General features: G+C 42.8%; 1 protein-coding gene across 1 annotated transcript; it reads right to left on the bottom strand.

The window, feature by feature from the left end:
* Positions 1-2323: 2323 nt before the first annotated feature.
* Positions 2324-13379, bottom strand: LOC311225046 (gap junction gamma-1 protein-like; the record flags this gene model as incomplete). Its single annotated transcript, XM_084310255.1, has 2 exons — positions 2324-2831; positions 12239-13379. 2 exons carry the CDS (start codon positions 13377-13379, stop codon positions 2818-2820), a joined length of 1155 nt encoding a protein of 384 aa, XP_084166381.1. The 3' UTR covers positions 2324-2817.
* Positions 13380-17694: the final 4315 nt, after the last annotated feature.

The raw sequence follows: 17694 nt of genomic DNA, 5'->3' as shown, positions 1-17694 counted from the left end.
GTGGTGACGATGTAACGTAGCCAAATACTAAGGATGGACCGATGGCATGCCAATGACTCGAAAAGTGTCAAACCAGAAACCACTTCACAAGTAATATTTGTTGAAAAGTTTATTTGAAAAACGAACCACAAAAATAGTATAGATACCAATAGTATAAAAAGTATGAAAAGCTACTACAAATTTGAAATTACTTGAGACAGTTGGCACTCATGGCACTGCAGGTACGGTAGAATGCAAATGATGGCATCATACTATGGAGTTCTCAAGGCAATGCATCATCCCATCAAAAAGGACACATTTATGATCTTCATTGACACTGTAAGTGGAACACAACAGATTATCAAACCGGTTATGAACCACAGTTCAATTATTTCAAGCATTAAAAAGGTCACATATGAAAAGCTCACTTTTTCAGTGCTTGTGCACACACATTAGAGTCTCTGACGGTCCGACTAACACAAACGGGTTAAATAAAACAACCCAGGCATATTTTGCACACAGCCCATATTCAGAAACTTTGCCTCTAGATGTACAGATTCATTCAGATTTGCCTCTCAGTCCTACATCAAATGGCGAGGACGGTCTCTGATTTGCATGTCAGTTTTTCAAGATGGTGGCTGGCCTGTAAACACACTTTTTCCACATAAACAGTTTACAAAATTCCATCGACAACATTTTACACAGGAAATGGGATATGAAATAGCTGGATCTTGATCTGAAACTCCTAGTTTGACGATTTGATCTGAATTGTGGGAGCCGGAAGCCCAGCAGTTGCTAAGTGCGGTGTGGGAAAAACATGGCTAATTTGCATTTAAGGCTACAGAAATCGGATAACAGCCCATCCAGACAAAGGACTAAAACAGTGGGGGTATAGTGGCTGATAGAAGGCATAATCGAGTGGTATCTTCAGCACACACAAAAAACTTGTTTCGGGAACCTCAGAGACTTATATTAGCGAGTATAATATGCAACCTTTAAAGCGCCTCATTTGAATTTTCACAGAAACCAACAGCTCACTTAAGGGAAAATTCTAATCGAATGTACATTGTGCCGTTATTGGGACAGTTACATCAATGTCTATAAACACAGCCAGCAGTCTCCCTGGGAATCAGACTTAAATTTGTGATGTCATCAAGACTTCCATCTATGGAACAGAACTATTCAGAAAATGTTCATATATGGAATCTATGGAGGATTAGTCAATGGATATCATCACTAGCCTCATCTCCGGTATTCAGCTTAGGAACATATCTTTTATATTAACAAATCGAAACTGAACTGTAGAGTATAATAGTTCTATTTTAGGGTTGGAGTTCCTGGTGACGGAGGAACTGCTGATGAACAGCAACACGTTCATTCTTTTCAAACTCCTAACAGAAATAGTGACCATAGTGACAAAATGTAATTTTCAATGTACTCAAAACTAATACAAAAATAGAAGAAAATAAAAAGTCATATTTAAACAGTATACGACGGTCACAATTTACATTTATTCAAGCATTATCCAGGTTTTTGTTTTTTGTTTTGTTCCTTTGGACAAAGGCTCCACAAGAGACTTCCAGTTACCATACTCGTCAACAGACTTGGGGAAGAACATTTAAAAGAAAGTATCTGGCTATGAAGCCAAAATCGTCAACTAAAAGTAGATGACGTAGTCCAAACTGAAAATGTCACCTGCAAGGTATGCTTTGCATGAAATTCAACATCCCCAAAATCCGTTTGTCAGCCTAAGCCGACTCCAGTACCTATTTTGCTCCTCCTCTAAGAGTGGTGCCTTGTCCATTATCCTACCAGTTCATAATATGAACTGGATTATCTACAAGCACAGACTAAACTGTGGTTCACTTCCTACCAAAAATTAAACAAACCTTAACAGTCTGACCTTTTCTTTTTGCACTACGCTTTAGGCTGCCTTCACCTTATTGGAATGGCTGAAAATGTAAACACCAGTTTAGGTCCAAGGCAAACTTGAGATGCACCCCTCTAAAATTGCAACAGAGATGACAAAAACACAGAAAAATGGAACCACTAATAAATCCTATGCTTCAAAAACAACAAAGAGGGGAATAAACAGCACAGCTGCCCTGAGAAGAAAAAACAGCACAGCTGCAAGAGGTTTTGTTGCGCAACAACAGTTTTTGAGCACTTTGATATCTTCAGACGGGCTAGTGGGTCAAGTACCACTGGATGGATCTTCAGACGGGCTAGTGAGTCAAGTATCACTGGATGGATCTTCAGACGGGCTAGTGGGTCAAGTACCACTGGATGGATCTTCAGACGGGCTAGTGGGTCAAGTACCACTGGATGGATCTTCAGACGGGCTAGTGGGTCAAGTACCACTGGATGGATCTTCAGACGGGCTAGTGGGTCAAGTACCACTGGATGGATCTACATACGGGCTAGTGGGTCAAGTACCACTGGATGGATCTTCAGACGGGCTAGTGGGTCAAGTACCACTGGATGGATCTTCAGACGGGCTAGTGGGTCAAGTATCACTGGATGGATCTTCAGACAGGCTAGTGGGTCAAGTACCACTGGATGGATCTTCAGACGGGCTAGTGGGTCATGTCAAGTATCACTGGATGGCAGGTCATATGCAGCCGTTTGGTAGAGATCACTGCTCTGTTTTTTGGGGGAATTTCATCTAGTGTTTGATGATCACTGACCATAATACTGAAAGGCTTGAGGCAGATTCTTCCTCCACCAGTGAATCTACAAACACGCATCACACAAACAAGTCTCTCCATTTTCCCTTATGCCCACTCACTGTCCCTGATGTGAAACGCAATCCCTAGTGTCTGCTAGGATGAGGAGCACCTATGCTCGGAGACCTGCAGAGAGAGAGAGAGATAGAGAAGTGATATTAACGGGGTGGCGTTTGAGTTAATACAACCAGTTCCCTCTTCCACAAACTTTGTCCAAGGGAAGCAACAGTTGTGATTTGAGGATCAAGAAAAGAGGGCTGGTTTGACACATTAGAGAACACAAAAAAAGAATCAGAAATTATGCTTGAGGATAAGCGGTAGGGCTGGGCAATATGGCCAAAAATGATATCGATATCGATAACAATATCATATCACTCGATATCGATTTTAAACAGATTTATGTTCATTTTGCAACAATTCTTTGTCGTTGCCGCCATCTTTAGTGTTACATCCCCTCACACTCCAGTTCTCAGGCTGCAGCTGGTTTGAAAGCAAAAGTAAACCGGCTTCTCTGCTGGCTGTGGCTCCAGGGGAGTTGAACAGTTCTGGCTCTGCTAGTTTCTTTTCTATCTTTTGGCGCTTTTTTGGTGGACAAACCACTGCACATGTGCACCGTGACTCGTGACGAGACTAGCTCTGCTAGCACACATAGCCTACTTTGTACAGACTGTTTCAAACTGTATTTTAAATTAGAAAGCAAACTAAATAAATGGACAAGAGAAAAATAAATCTCAATTTGGTCAGTATTGTCATTTGGACAAGCAAAGCCATTACTTTAAGTTGCAGGCAAGAAAGACAAGTCTGTCCACTGTCTCTGGTTTTAGGGGCCTTTCTCACTCACCTACTCGTTTCCATTCCATTCTAGCCCGTTCCAAGATCTGATGCGAACTTCCCCCCTCCCTCTCCCCCCTCTAGTTTGTGTACACGTCTTGGTTCGCTCCGGGTTCCGTTTACGGTTTGCCTTTTGAGCGTGTACGCTTGCCGTAGGCGATGATGTCACGTTCGAAAATGTAAACAGGAAATGTCTTAACACGACGGCGGAGACTGGATGCTGATATAAAATGAACAACTAACCAATAAATATGAAGTTATATTTGAACCTCTGTTGTCAAGCCTTGTCAATATAACTAGTGATGCACGATATATCGGCCGCCGATATAATATCGGCCGATATGGCCGTTTTTTTACACATCGGTATCGGACCGATATCAAGATAGGGCCGATATTAAAAAAAAAAAAAAAAAAAAAAAAAAAAAAATTCTTTCTTTTTACATGTTTTGACCTTAAATAGTTTCAAAATATCAGTCATTTCTGAAAATAAGTTACAAAAGTAAAAAAATTATGCGTTTTGGAAAATAGCTCTTTATTTGATTATCATAAAAAAGTGTTTTCTATACAGAGATATCGACATCGGTAAATATCGGTATCGGCCAGAACAGCAATATTAATATCGGTTATCGGTATCGGCCAACATTTTCACATCGGTGCATCACTAAATATAACCCACCCCATTTTATCACGAATGGATGGTGTTGTAGAGTTCGCTTTTGAGCGTTTCCCAGGGCTAACGCTAAGCTAACGGCTAACGCTAGTTAGCTTAGCCTAGTCTAGTATAGCCTGTAGCACTTATTTTTCAGCAAAGAACGTGCAATAAACAAAACGGTTGATGAAACAAAACTAACATCAACACAATTGAACACCAAAAGCTGAGTTTAGTCTCGTCTGCGCTGATTTTGTTAGCTTACATGCTAACGTGAATGCAATATGCCAGTATAACAGTATAGCATTGTGGCAAACGCTAAGCTAACGGCTAACGCTAGTTAGCTTAGCCTGTTCAGCACATTATCTCATCGCTCGTGGCAATTATATTCCATGTCATTGATCTACTGGTCGACCACAGCCGACTGGTTGGGCACCACTGGTCTAATAGAAATAAATGCATTGAACAAGAAACCAATGTATCATAGCATGGCAAACAAAATTGCCAGGCCTAATGCGAGCCAGGGAAGTGCTGTTTGTAACGTGGCTTCATGTTTTCATCCACTGAGCTGTGAACTCTCAAATTGCCCATAAATATCGTTTTTGTGGGTATTGTCCAGTTGTTGCTGTGTGGTTTTATCTGCCCATAATTCAAGCAAGCATGAAAAGCATTACAGTAACGACGTTGTGTGTGTGTCACGCCCCCCGCTCCCACTGGCCCGCATCCGAAACCACCTAATCCAACTGTCCCAGGTTCAGCGGGGGGTAAAACGAATCAGCGCCGGTTCGATCCCAAAAGGGGTGTGTCCGTCTGAGTGAGAACACTCCCCCCCCCGTCCCCGGGAGCGCTGATTCGATCCCAATAGGTGAGTGAGAAAGGCCCCTTAAACTGCCCTGTTGCAGGTCACACATTTTTTTATATCGATTAAAATATATCGCGATAATTATAGTTATCGTTATATCGCCCATCCCTAATAAGCGGTGGTAATTACTCGTAAAATAAAACAGAAGAATTTAACCAAGATAACTAAAGAGGGGAGCTTTCTCACCAAACTTCTATTTGGGTAGAAAGTAGGGCTGTCAACGAATATTCTATATTTGGAAAAACACATTCGATTGTAAAAATTTAAGAAAAAAGTTGCGCCCTTTACGTGCACCTTACAAAAGCCGCGGTCACACTAATAAAATGTATTGTCTATTGGCTGAGCAGCCTGGCATTCGTGTGACATCATGTCCGGAATCAACCAGGAAATAGCTAACGGCTAATAGTTGTTGTCATCAAAAGGATACATTCAGTGCTGAGGGCGGCTGGGTGGCGTAGCGGAGATTGCGCTCGTCACCAATGCAAGAGACTCCGGTATCGAATCCCAGTCTCAGCATTGCCTTCGGCTTGGGCCGGCCGTCGTACTGGCTCATTTGGCAGAGTCAGCGGATGGAATTGGATGGGTGGGGATTGGACGTTGTGGACAGCGACCCCTACAGGTCGGTTGGGAGACGCCTGCACAGCAGAGACAGGAAGTGGCGAGGGTAGTGTGAGCCTTCCATGCGTTACACCTCGCCAATGAGAGTCCGCGCTGGCAGGCGAAAAGATGTGACAGGCTGCCTCCTCGTGTGCTGGAGGGAACACGTGATGCAAGGCTTCCATCCTCTCTACAACCGACCAGTGGGGGGCATAGTCAAGCAACGTTCAAGACAGGGGAGGGGAGAATTGGATACACGAAATTGGGATGGGAGAAAAATAGAAAATAAGGAGAAAAAGTGGATAAAAAAAAGATACATTCAGTGCTGGATCTAACTAAATGGATTTATGGAGACACATTTATGGAAAGTTCAAGACCGGACCACAAAGCTTCTGGAAGGGTTAGAATTACGGCACTTCCAATTCGTGATGATGGCAGAGTTCTTCAGATCCCAACTCGGCTCCGGAGAGAGTGATTTGCAAAGCCCCGTTTGGAAATACGGATTTATGCTGAGCCAGTTAACCTTAAGTCAGCTACATTACATGTATCTTTCTGTGTGGTACGTGCTAACGCTAGCGTTTTGAGCGTTATAGCGTCAAGAATTTAAGCACCCTAACTTTTTTAAAGCACTTTATTGTAGGGATGCCCCGATCGATCGGCCACCGATCGTTATCGGCCGATAATCAGTATAAATATGCGATGGGTGATAATGCTTTATTTTCGCCGGTCGTCAAAACCGATCGAAAAACATGATCCAATTCTTAGCGGAGATCTCACAGTCACTGCTGACTTCTCTCTCAGACACACAGCTGCCTGCAGTGTACGGCGCCTCCTCCTCTCCAGCCCCTCCCGCACTCATGTAAACAAGAGCCTCACAGTCTACTATAGTCTGGTGCATGATGCGACGTGAGTTAGCGTTGGCTACCAGTACCTACCGAGCTAACGTTACTGTTTAAACTAAATGACCCAGTGACTACATGAGGCATTGTCTAACGTTCCAACCCCCTCCAATGTACAGTCATTTACCTAGTATGGTTTTGTCAATAGTTCAATGTACAATTGTGTTTGTTTGGACAGTGTCTCCTCCCCCCCCCCCCTCAATGTACAGTGTTACTTGTTTATACAGTATGCCCCCCGCCCCCCCCCCCCCCCAACCACCTCCAATGTAAATTACCCAGTATGGTTGTCAATATCCCAATGTACCCAACCCCCCCCACCCAACCTCCAATGTACAGTTTCTACGTCAAATGTATATACTCCCTTTTCTTGACTCCTTCTGTATCACAAACAGTACTGTATTTGCAAATCTGGTATGTCATAAATGTATAGATGTAGCAGTACTGACTATCTGTATGTCATGTATGTCATATATGTCTATATGAATTGAAAATGGGGGACCCTGATGGAAACAAGACAAACGTCTTTCTCAGGTCTGCATCCCCTTAACAATTGTATGTATTGAGCCGTACTGTATTGTACCCATTCTGCAATCTGTTAAATAAAGTTTTCATTCATTCATTCATTCATCTAGCTGGCTAGCTACTGATAGCTGCTGATATCAACAAATGCTCCAGCAATAGTCGAGTGCATGATTGTTTATTATTGTTTATTAGCAAAGGATCCCCATTAGCTGACGCCGAGACGTCAACTAGTCTTCCTGGGGTCCAAGACAACATTAAAACATTACAACATATACATTGCAATTAAAACATAATACAATTAAAACATAGCAAGACATACCAAATAAGGAAACACAACATAGCAAGACGTACCAACCAAGGAACCACAACAACATTAACACACAAACTATAACACAAATTATATCTAAATATGTACATCAACGGTAACATATTGCATATCTCAGCATTGTCAATATTGGCTACATGTAAGATTTTAATTTATTTTTGAAGCTTGCTACACCTCTTATGTCACGTATGTCACTTGGAAGATAATTCCATGCCCTAATAGCCCTATATAAAACTGTTCTTTGCATACTGTTAGTGTTTGTATGGGGTAGAATAATCTGCCCTCTACTTGCCCCTCTGGTAAAATGCATGTGCACATTTGAGGCGTAAATTATTTTATCCGTGATATATTTAGGACTGTGGGTTGTGATCACTTTATGAAAACAAATTAAAAGGTTGGCAGAAAGTCTTTTCTCAACACTCCTCCAACTAAGACGTTCATGCATTTGAACAACACTAGTCCTATATGAACAACCAAGAATGAGTCTTGCTGCCTTATTTTGTACCACTTGTAACCTATTTAGGGACTGCTTTGAAGCAGAAGCCCACACTACAGAACAGTAATCCAAGTGGCACAAAACCAAAGCACAAACAATCTGATTAAACAGTGCAAATGGAAGGAATGGTGCACATTTCCTGGCAGTAGCAATAGCTCTACCCATTTTAAAAACAGTTTTGTTTATGTGATCAGACCATGATAAAGTACTATCAAGCCAAAGGCCTAGAAGCTTAGTTTTTTCAACCTGATGTATAGGTTGATCTGCAATTTGTAGAACCAATGTAGGTTTACGTGCCAATCTTTGATTGGTCCCAAAAAGCATACAAACAGTTTTTGATATGTTAAGCACCAGCTTATTTGTTTTTATCCAGTCATATAAAATGTCCAATTCACCAGCCAAAACCTGATTGAGCTCAGAGTTTGTAGCTGCAGCATAATAAAGGGTTGAATCATCAGCATATAAAGTCAGACTAGCCTGATGAATAGAAAAAGGCATATCATTAGTAAAAATAGAAAATAAGAGGGGCCCCAGGCAACTCCCCTGTGGGACACCGCATTCTAACCCTCTACTGCCTGACAAAGCACCATTAAAATAGACCCTCTGAGACCTCGAGGACAAATAACTCCTAAAAAATAAAATTGCTGAGTTATTAAAACCATAGCAAATGAGTTTTTGTATTAAAAGATTGTGATCAATCACATCAAATGCGGCACTGAAGTCTAACATAATAGCACCCACCAGCATTGAACTATCGATAGCTGAAAGCCAACTATCAGACATTTGTGTCAAAGCAGTACTGGTCGAATGACCTGCCCTGTATGCATGTTGGTGTACAGTTGTTATGTCATTAGCTGAAAAGTAGGCCTGGACTTGCTCAGACACAATTTTTTCCAGTAATTTACTGAGAACGGGTAAAATGCTAATAGGCCTACTGTTGGGACCTCCAAAAGGTAATTTAGCATCTTTAGGAAGTGGAATGATCTTTCCCTCCTTCCATAACAAAGGACACATGCCACTGATTAAACACCTATTAAAAATGTGACAGATTGGTGCAGAGATATGAGACACAGCTATTCTCAACAATTTGCTATCCAGGTGGTCATTACCAGTGGATTTAGAGACTGGTAGAGAGCGCAATAGCCTATCCACAGTCACAATATCCACCTGTTGGAATTCAAAGACACAGTTTTTATCCTTCATAATGTGTTCTTTTATCAACACATCAGAGTTGTTATTGACAGTATTATCCATTCCCTGCCTAAGCTTGGACACCTTGTTTACAAAATAGTCATTAAAATAATCAGCAATGTGAAGAGGCTTAGTCAGATAAATACCACCTTCTGATTCCACAAACGAAGCCAGGGCAGATTTTTTACCCATGATTTCATTCAGTACATTCCAGAGTTTTTTACTGTCCCTACTGCTTTCTGAGATTTTCTGCTTATAATAGGTTCTCTTACTTAATCTGTTAATTTTAGTAACCTGGTTTCTTAATTTACAGTAATGATTTCTATCTTCAATTAGACCTGATAAAAACGAAATCTTCTTGGCCTCATCTCTTTGCAACATTAATTCCTTTAAAGAGTTATCAATCCAAGGAGCACATTTCGCTTTGACAGTGAACTTTTTTAAAGGGGCATGTTTGTTCACAATTGTCATTAAATAATCCATAAATATATTTAGAGCTACCTCAGCATCATCTACAGACCTCACATCCTTCCACTGAACTGAACCAAGATCATCAAGAAAAGCCTCCTCACTAAATTTTTTATAGGATCTTGTAAGTACAATTTTAGCCCTGCCCTTTGGTAGTTTGGTTCTCCTGGAAACAGCAATAATATTATGATCACTGAAGCCAACTGGGATAGACACAGGTATGGAACACATTTCAGGATTATTAGTATAGATATGGTCTATACATTTGGAAGTGGTGATTCCATGACAATTAACAGATATCCTTGTAGGTAGAGACATAATTTGAAATAATCCACAGGTGTTTGTAATGGATTTAAGCTTGGTACTCAGATAACAATTATCTGAGAGCCAATCAACATTTATATCTCCCAATAAATACAATTCACAGTCTTCTTCAGTAACCCTATCCAACATATCACACAATCTATTGAAGTAACGGCTATCCGAGCTAGGGGGCCTATAACAGCAACCAACCAATATGGGCTTTAGGTGTGGCAGCTGTACCTGCAACCAGATGGCCTCAATATCACTGATGTCAATGTCATTTCGTAGTTTTACCGGAAATAGATCACATATATATAATCCCACTCCTCCCCCAAATCGGTTCCTGTCCTTTCTATATAAAGTAAAACCATCTATAGCCATACTAGAGTTACATATAGAGTCATCCAAATGCGTTTCTGACACAGCAAGAATATGTATCCTATTAGCCTGTAAGAAGAGAGCCAGCTCATGTGTCTTATTCCTAAGACTACATATATTAATGTGATAAGTTACCTCCGTTGACTCGGTAGCTCACGTTAGCTCACGTTAACTCTAAACTAAATAGTTCACTGAGGCGTTGTCTTAACGTTATCTAGCCGGCTAGCAGTAGCTACAGATAGCTCCTGATATCAATGTCTTATAACATTGATTCGATGCGTATTCGAGCTGAGGGCTGGCTGAATGTGATTTATACCAATACTAGGGTCCAGCTGCAGTGCCGGAGAATCCTGGCCGTAGCTGGAGGCTACTCGAGTACACACAGACAGTGGAGCTGTTTGCAGATAGCGAGCATTTTTACTTGTTGCGTGGTGGCGATGTCTCGCAGATAATACAAGTACAAGTCTAATTATATAATATATATATTTTATAAAAAATTTAATAAAATTATTTATATAAAATTATTAAAAAAAAATATCAAAAACGATCGGTATCGGCCGAGGCGTTTGGTGATCGGTGGCAAAAAACGTGATCGGGGCATCCCTACTTTATTGTAAATAATCCCTCAGGGCAAAACGACTTTGTTTAGTCACATTCTAGGAATTGTGTGCCTTAATTTTATTTAAACAAAACATGAAAGTATATAGGCTACTGTAGGCTTACTGAACAGGTATTGAATAATTAATTGACAGAAGCATCATACGTTTCATGTCAAGGTAAATATATTGTTTCACGTTTATCACGGCTTTTTTGGAGGCGCGCTGCTGTGTATACATGTCCATTCTATATACCGTACACTTTCATTTATTTGATCTTGCTCCGAGAGACGGACCCTTCTGAGAGATTGAGATAATACATTCATTTATTTGTATGCTGGTGTAGGTATGTTGATATTTATTTTGTTTAAATAAATGACCTATAGCCTACTAGTTATGTCTCCCGTTGTATTGGTTTGCCCTCTTGTGGACATAATCCACAACAATAGATATTCCAAGGGTTGGCACTAGGGATGTTCGATATTGGCTTTTTTACCGATACACCGATATTGTCCAACTCTTAATTTCCGATACCGATATCAACCGATACATGCAGGGTCCCTTAATTTCAGGTAATTAACATTACATATCTCTTGTCATGGAATTAACACAACATTATGCATACTTTTGACAATAAATAAAATCAGAATTAGTTCTTACTTGCTTGCCTGGGTAGATAAATGTTAAAAAAAAATTGAAAACCGATAACGATATTTTCCGATATCACATTTTAATGCCAATATCGGTAGGCCGATAATATCGGACATCCATAGTTGGCACCCATGTGTTTTTTTAAGAAGGAGTATTCGAATTAGGGCAGGGTATCGCCACTGATTTCCCAAAATGATTCGATTCCGATTCACAAGGTCCCGATTAGATTAGATTTCTGATCAATCCGATTCAATGGTTCAAGGAACCCTCTAAAAATATCAATGTTTACATTAAGAATTTACTCTCAAGCTGTTGCATGAATGTACCTTTTATTGGAACATTGGCTTTTGCATATGTCACGTCTTGGTGATGTCTCAGTATGTGGTTTCGTAGATTTGTTGTATTTCCAGTCATTATCTATATGATTATATCCGTCACTATAGCCAATGGAAATGCTAGAAATAGTCATGTGGGCTGGGAGAACCAATGGAAAATTCCTATCCCGAGGCCAAATTTAATTGCCGACCCGCAGACACAGTGGGGCAATGCACGCAATGGCCAGGAAAGGAATTGCCATAACAACTAAAATGGGGGATGAAAAATTTAATATATACACACACTTTTATTTTAAGATCGATCTCTTGGGATTATTAATCGATAATTCAAATGAAGATAGATTTTACTCTGTCCTAATTCCAATGTCATTTTTGGCCAATTTTGACAGCCCTAGTAGAAAGTTATGTGAGGAAGAGGCAGAATTCTCACCTTTATCGCATGTGCTGCTCTGCTTCTCCTGGGCAAAGTTGAGCCTGTTCTGCTCCACAGCCGTGCCGTTGGACTCTGGGCTACTGCTGCGCGACGGGCTGCTGACCTCATTCTGGTAGGCCAGGTCCAGATGCTGCTGGGCCAGTTTCAGGTGTCGCCGAAGCCTCTCCAGCTCCCGCGACGAGGCCTCATCCCCAAACGACTCTCGGCCGGAGTCTGCGAGGTTGTCCCTGAAGGCCATTTTCCCCGACGGGTCCTTCTTCAGAGCCGTGTGGTAGCCCGGGGGGGCAGAGGGCTGGCCGCAGAGGGAAGGCCTCTGGCTGGTCAGGGCCGAGTGGCGGGGGGTAGGGGGCCGCGACCGCGGGGTGCAGAAGCAGTCGCGGATTCCGCTGTAGCCGAGGTGGAGGATCTCCAGGAAGGTGAAGAACAGACACAGGGCGCTGACGCCATACATGATGAGCAGGAAGATGGTCTTCTCAGTGGGGCGGGAGACAAAGCAGTCCACCGTGTGCGGGCAGGGCGACCGGGTGCATACGTACGACGGAGCCACCTCCAGGCCATACAGCACATACTGGCCGAACAGGAAGGCCGCCTCGAAGGTGGCACGTGACAGGAGCTGGAACACGTACACCTTCATGAGGCCGTCGCGCTTGATGCGCCGCCGGCCGTCATGCTTCTTGCTGGGCTTGTCCGACTTCTCCTCCTTCTTCTCCGGCTCGATCTCCTCCAGGATCATTGGGTCCTCCTCACCGTTGTCCTCCGCCTCCTCGTAGTCGCGGTTGGTGCCCCGGCTGACCATGGGCATCTTCTTGCGTGGCCGGTACTCTGAGTCATCCATGCGGGCAATCTTGTGCATGGCGAATCCCAGGTACATGATGGTGGGGGTGGTGATCATAATCACCTGGAACACCCAGAAGCGGATGTGGGAGAGTGGGGCGAAGGCGTCGTAGCACACGTTCTCGCAACCGGGCTGCTGCGTGTTGCAGACAAATTTACTCTGTTCATCGTAGTAGATGGACTCTCCCCCGACGGCCGTCAGCACGATGCGGAAGACGATGAGGAGGGTGAGCCAAACCTTACCGACAAAGGTGGAGTGGTTGGAGATCTCGTCCAGCAGACGGGTCAGGAAGCTCCAACTCATTGTACTTCTGAGGGGAAGGAAGGCCGCTCAGATCTGCATGGAAAGAGAATGTTAATGCATGGTCATAAGCTTGTAGCCTGAAAAAAGGTTTTAAATATTTTAAATCTACTTGATAATGGACCGTACAGTTGCTAAAAATAAAAGCAGTGCATTGTACAAAGGTAGATTTTTCAGTGGTGGAAATTCATCCACACTTTTCTTACAACTACAGTCAGGTCCATAAACGGACAAAATGTTCGCAATTTTGGCTCTGTACACCACCGCCATAATGGACTTGAAATTAAACAATCAAAATGTGCTTTAAGTGCAGAATTTCATAAATGTTAGGGTATTTACAAAATCAGGTGAACAGTGTATGAATTACAATTTCTACATGCAAACCATAAATAAAATGGACCAGACTAATGTGAAATGTGATAAACATAATTGCAGTATGCTTGACACAACCAGGTTTAAAATGCTACTAGACACATGAGGGCGAAGGAGGTTCTGATAAATGTTGGTAATTACAACACATATCCATTATCCACTAGGTGGAGACACGGCTCTAGTCCCAGACAATCCACCACGCCCCCCCCCCCCCACGTCACACTGAAGCTGTTCCACATCTGTAGACAGCATGCTCAGGCAAGGAGGACCTCTAGTTGGACTTTAATAGCTGCCAACGCTTAGAGCATGCACGCAGCCACGCGAGGAATGTTATCAAACAGCTGTAAAATCTAATCCTGTTCTTACACGACTGAGGAGGGGTTTACAGCTCATCTATAATAGAAACACATGTATGTGGATCTGTTGTCACATAATAATATATAATAATATAATATAATAATAATTGTTAGACTAGAAGTCTTTATTTGTCATGCAGTTTAACACACACACACGCGAGATGGGCGACCCACAGGAAGACACACACACATGCACTGAGTCGCCGATGAAATGTCTCTCTGCACTTTTCCCATCCCGTTGTCCTTCCCCCCATGGGCAGCCGGGAGCAGATAGGGCGGCAACATGAGCCGCGCCCCGGGGACCAATCCAAGTGCTCCTGTCCGTCTTCGTCAAGGACGCCACAGCGTTAGCGATCTGTTGTGCATGTTTTTCCATTGGGTTTATCTTATCAGGGGGGAAACCCTTGCGAGCACGGGGAGAACATGCAAACTCCACACAGAAAGGCCTGGGAGATACCCCACCTGAGTACCTGGCATCATGGAAACCTGGTCCCCAAGCGGGAATCGAACTCTGGACCTTCTTGCTGTGAGGCGACAGTGTTAACCACTACACCACCGTGCCGCATGGGATAGTGTAGCAGAATGCAAGCCACACACCAGGCTAAAGAAAGTATGGTCACCGTTTGACGACATTACAGATTCTACCTCTAAAAGAAAAGGCTATAACCATTAAAAATTAAAGTAGTAAAGTAAAATGAATTGGTGCAATAATCTGAGTCAGTTGTCCTAGAGGAAATATGAGTCAGTTGTCCTACGGGAAACCTAAGACTTACAGCTCATCAAGGATCTGTGGTCTTACACCATGACTAGCTTCTCTGCCCAGACAAGACAATAAGGCTGAGCCCGAACGTTCGTTCGTTTACGCTGACATTCGGACTTTAATTAATAGGTTCGAACGTTCAGTGAAAAAAAAATAAAGGATGCGCACGGGTTGAGGTGATGTGAAGCGGCGCGTCAGGCGCTCGGCTCAACCAGTATGGTCTGCCGGGCTGCAGCGGGATACTATTTCTCAACCAGAGCTCTATTTTGATTGACAGGCGATTCTGCCAATTACGTCACACCGCTTGCACCCGCCTCTGCTGTTACCACCAATCGGCAAGCGTTTATTCGTTTTTTACTTCAGGCAATGCCGCCATTGATCTTCTTGCGAGAAGCCTCAACAGACTTACCGTAGCTACCGGGGAGCCGTAGTTAGCTCCCCGCCGAGGAAGTAATCGGTAACAAGGTTTCCGTAGGTGAACCTGCAGAAGGATCATTAATGAATACCAGCCTTTTTCGGCCACGGAGCGCAAGCTTCATGGCGGGAGGTAGTTGCGTTGGAAACAACAGCAGGCGTTGTCCCGTTTAGCACTGGATTTTGTTGAGGTCTTTCGGAACCTTTTTACGTACGTGTATTAATTTTCATGTGCGTGTGCAAATGGCAATAAACTAAACTGGACACTTTTCTAAAAAACATTCTTCACATGCATGTATGTACGCACACACACATCCCACACCCACATACACACACATGCACACGTAATTTGAGGGCCCTCCTCACTTTGCCTAAAGCTGCCACACCGTCCATTCTGTGCCTCAGCTACAGTAGTTCCCAAGCCCAACAGTTATCTTGGACCCCGAATCTGAGGGCTGAGAATGAGACAGTAGAAACACTGCCAAGAAAGCAGTCCAGCGTCTCCCATTAGCAGGAACAAAATGGTGGGTGGTTTTTCGGATGTGTTCCCCTGTTGTGTGCCATGAATCACAGAGCACAGAGTTTGTTCAATTCCGGGCCCGGCCTACACACTCCCACAATTAACTTTCTGCCTGGAATTCTTCTGCCTGACGTCTCTCTCTGTGTGTGTGTGTGCGTGCGTGCGTGCGTGCGTGCGTGCGTGCGTGCGTGCGTGCGTGCGTGCGTGTGGTGTGACTTCCTCTCTGTGGGGACAGGGTGAGAGTGGATGGAGAGAAGATGGTTTTGGCTGAGGTGAGGGGGAGTATGGAAGGAGGAAAGAACAAGGTCTCTGTCTGAATATTGCTTTTCCCCTATATCTCACTTCCTTTCCTTACTTTGTTGAGTGTTTTCTTTCTGGACAGAAGCTCTTAGCACTTTTTGACCGGATTGGACGAACAACTTTGATACTTTAATGGCACAGACCAATTGTTTCGATACTAGAGTATTGAAAAATGCCAGTCGTCAGGTACCAAATTTCGATACCTAAGGAGTAGTAAATCTCATCGGTGTCAGTGAGCCTATAAGCATGCTGCATGCGTGTACCAAGATCTTATAATGCTGGTGATTGGCTGTCTAACGTTACATGTTGTAAAGGCATGCAGGACGGAAAAACACTATGTTACTCCCACAGAGACAGGGCTCGCAGCTCACGTGTGTGTGTGTTATTAGAGGCTACAGTGTGCGTAACATAGGTGGAAATGTCAAAGAGATCAAAAGTGTGGCTACATTTGATCAGGCTCGATGCCAATAGTGTGCAATGCAATATATGCAAAAATGACATTGTTGCCAAGACCGACATGAAACAACTGATGGATGTGTATGGAATAAATTTAAGAGCAGAAAGCTGCTCTGTGTTCGACTGCAAGAATAAGACATCTTCCTCTAATTCAAGTTTGTCTAACGTCGTTACATGGCCTCTTTCAAAATCTCCACCACCGGATTCTCCCTCATCCGAGATTACTGAGGATAGCGCTATGACTGGAATTGTTAACGTTAAGTAAGTTAACGTTACTGTAATAGGTAGGTGCGGTGACTTAAACTGGGACCCATGTGTAACGTAACGTTAGATATTGTTTGTTTGTAGCTTTAGCTTATGGCTATAGATAGCAAAATCAAAAGCTGAAATTAAGATTAACAGTAACTGATCAACTTGAACTAACATATAGGTTAGCTTTGTCGGCTAGCTAAACAGCTCAGTTATATTTCTTAGTCTCTGCCCCTGTCCACCCTGGTGAGAAGACAATGCCAAGTGTCAATCCACTCAAACTGGCAGGGAAAAGAAACTTGTCCATGAAAAAAAAGCCAGATGAATGCCACAGGGCAGTCACTAACGTTACTGTTAAAGGTCTGCTGCCTTTTTCTACAACGGAGGTTCCATGATGAAGGTAAGTAAGCTGTAAAGCTTAAATGTAGTTGCCAAATTTCATTTCATTTCATTCCTTTATTTAAACTCGAAAGGCAACTGCGGTTTCCCTCATTTACAGTCAAGTCGAGTGTACATACAGAAATAAGAAAAAAAGGCATATAAAATCACACAGCTTATAAAATCATAACAATAAGGCAACAAGGCTAGATAAAAATAAGGATAACAAATCAATTAAAACACGTACAACTTAATTGACAATGGTTGGAGATCAAGGTTTTAAATTCTGCAACAGAGGGGAGAATCTAGTATATTAACCTCGGTAATACGTTTGCCAAGATAATGTTATGAAACCACTTTTTTCTTTGTGTAAAAATGGCAAGCACACAATGTGTGTGTGTGTGTGTGTGTGTGTGTGTGAGCGTGGGTGTGTGACTGGGTGTGTATGTGTGTGTGTGTGCGTGTGCGTGTGTATGTGTGTGTGTGAATGACTGAGCCAAGGTTTCTACACAT

The sequence above is a fragment of the Notolepis coatsorum genome (assembly GCF_963971535.1).
Source record: "Notolepis coatsorum genome assembly, chromosome: 3".
In the NCBI taxonomy this organism is placed as follows: Eukaryota; Metazoa; Chordata; class Actinopteri; order Aulopiformes; family Paralepididae; genus Notolepis; species Notolepis coatsorum.
The sequence above is the reverse complement of the archived record's forward strand: the minus strand, read 5'-3'. Positions and strand labels throughout refer to the sequence as shown.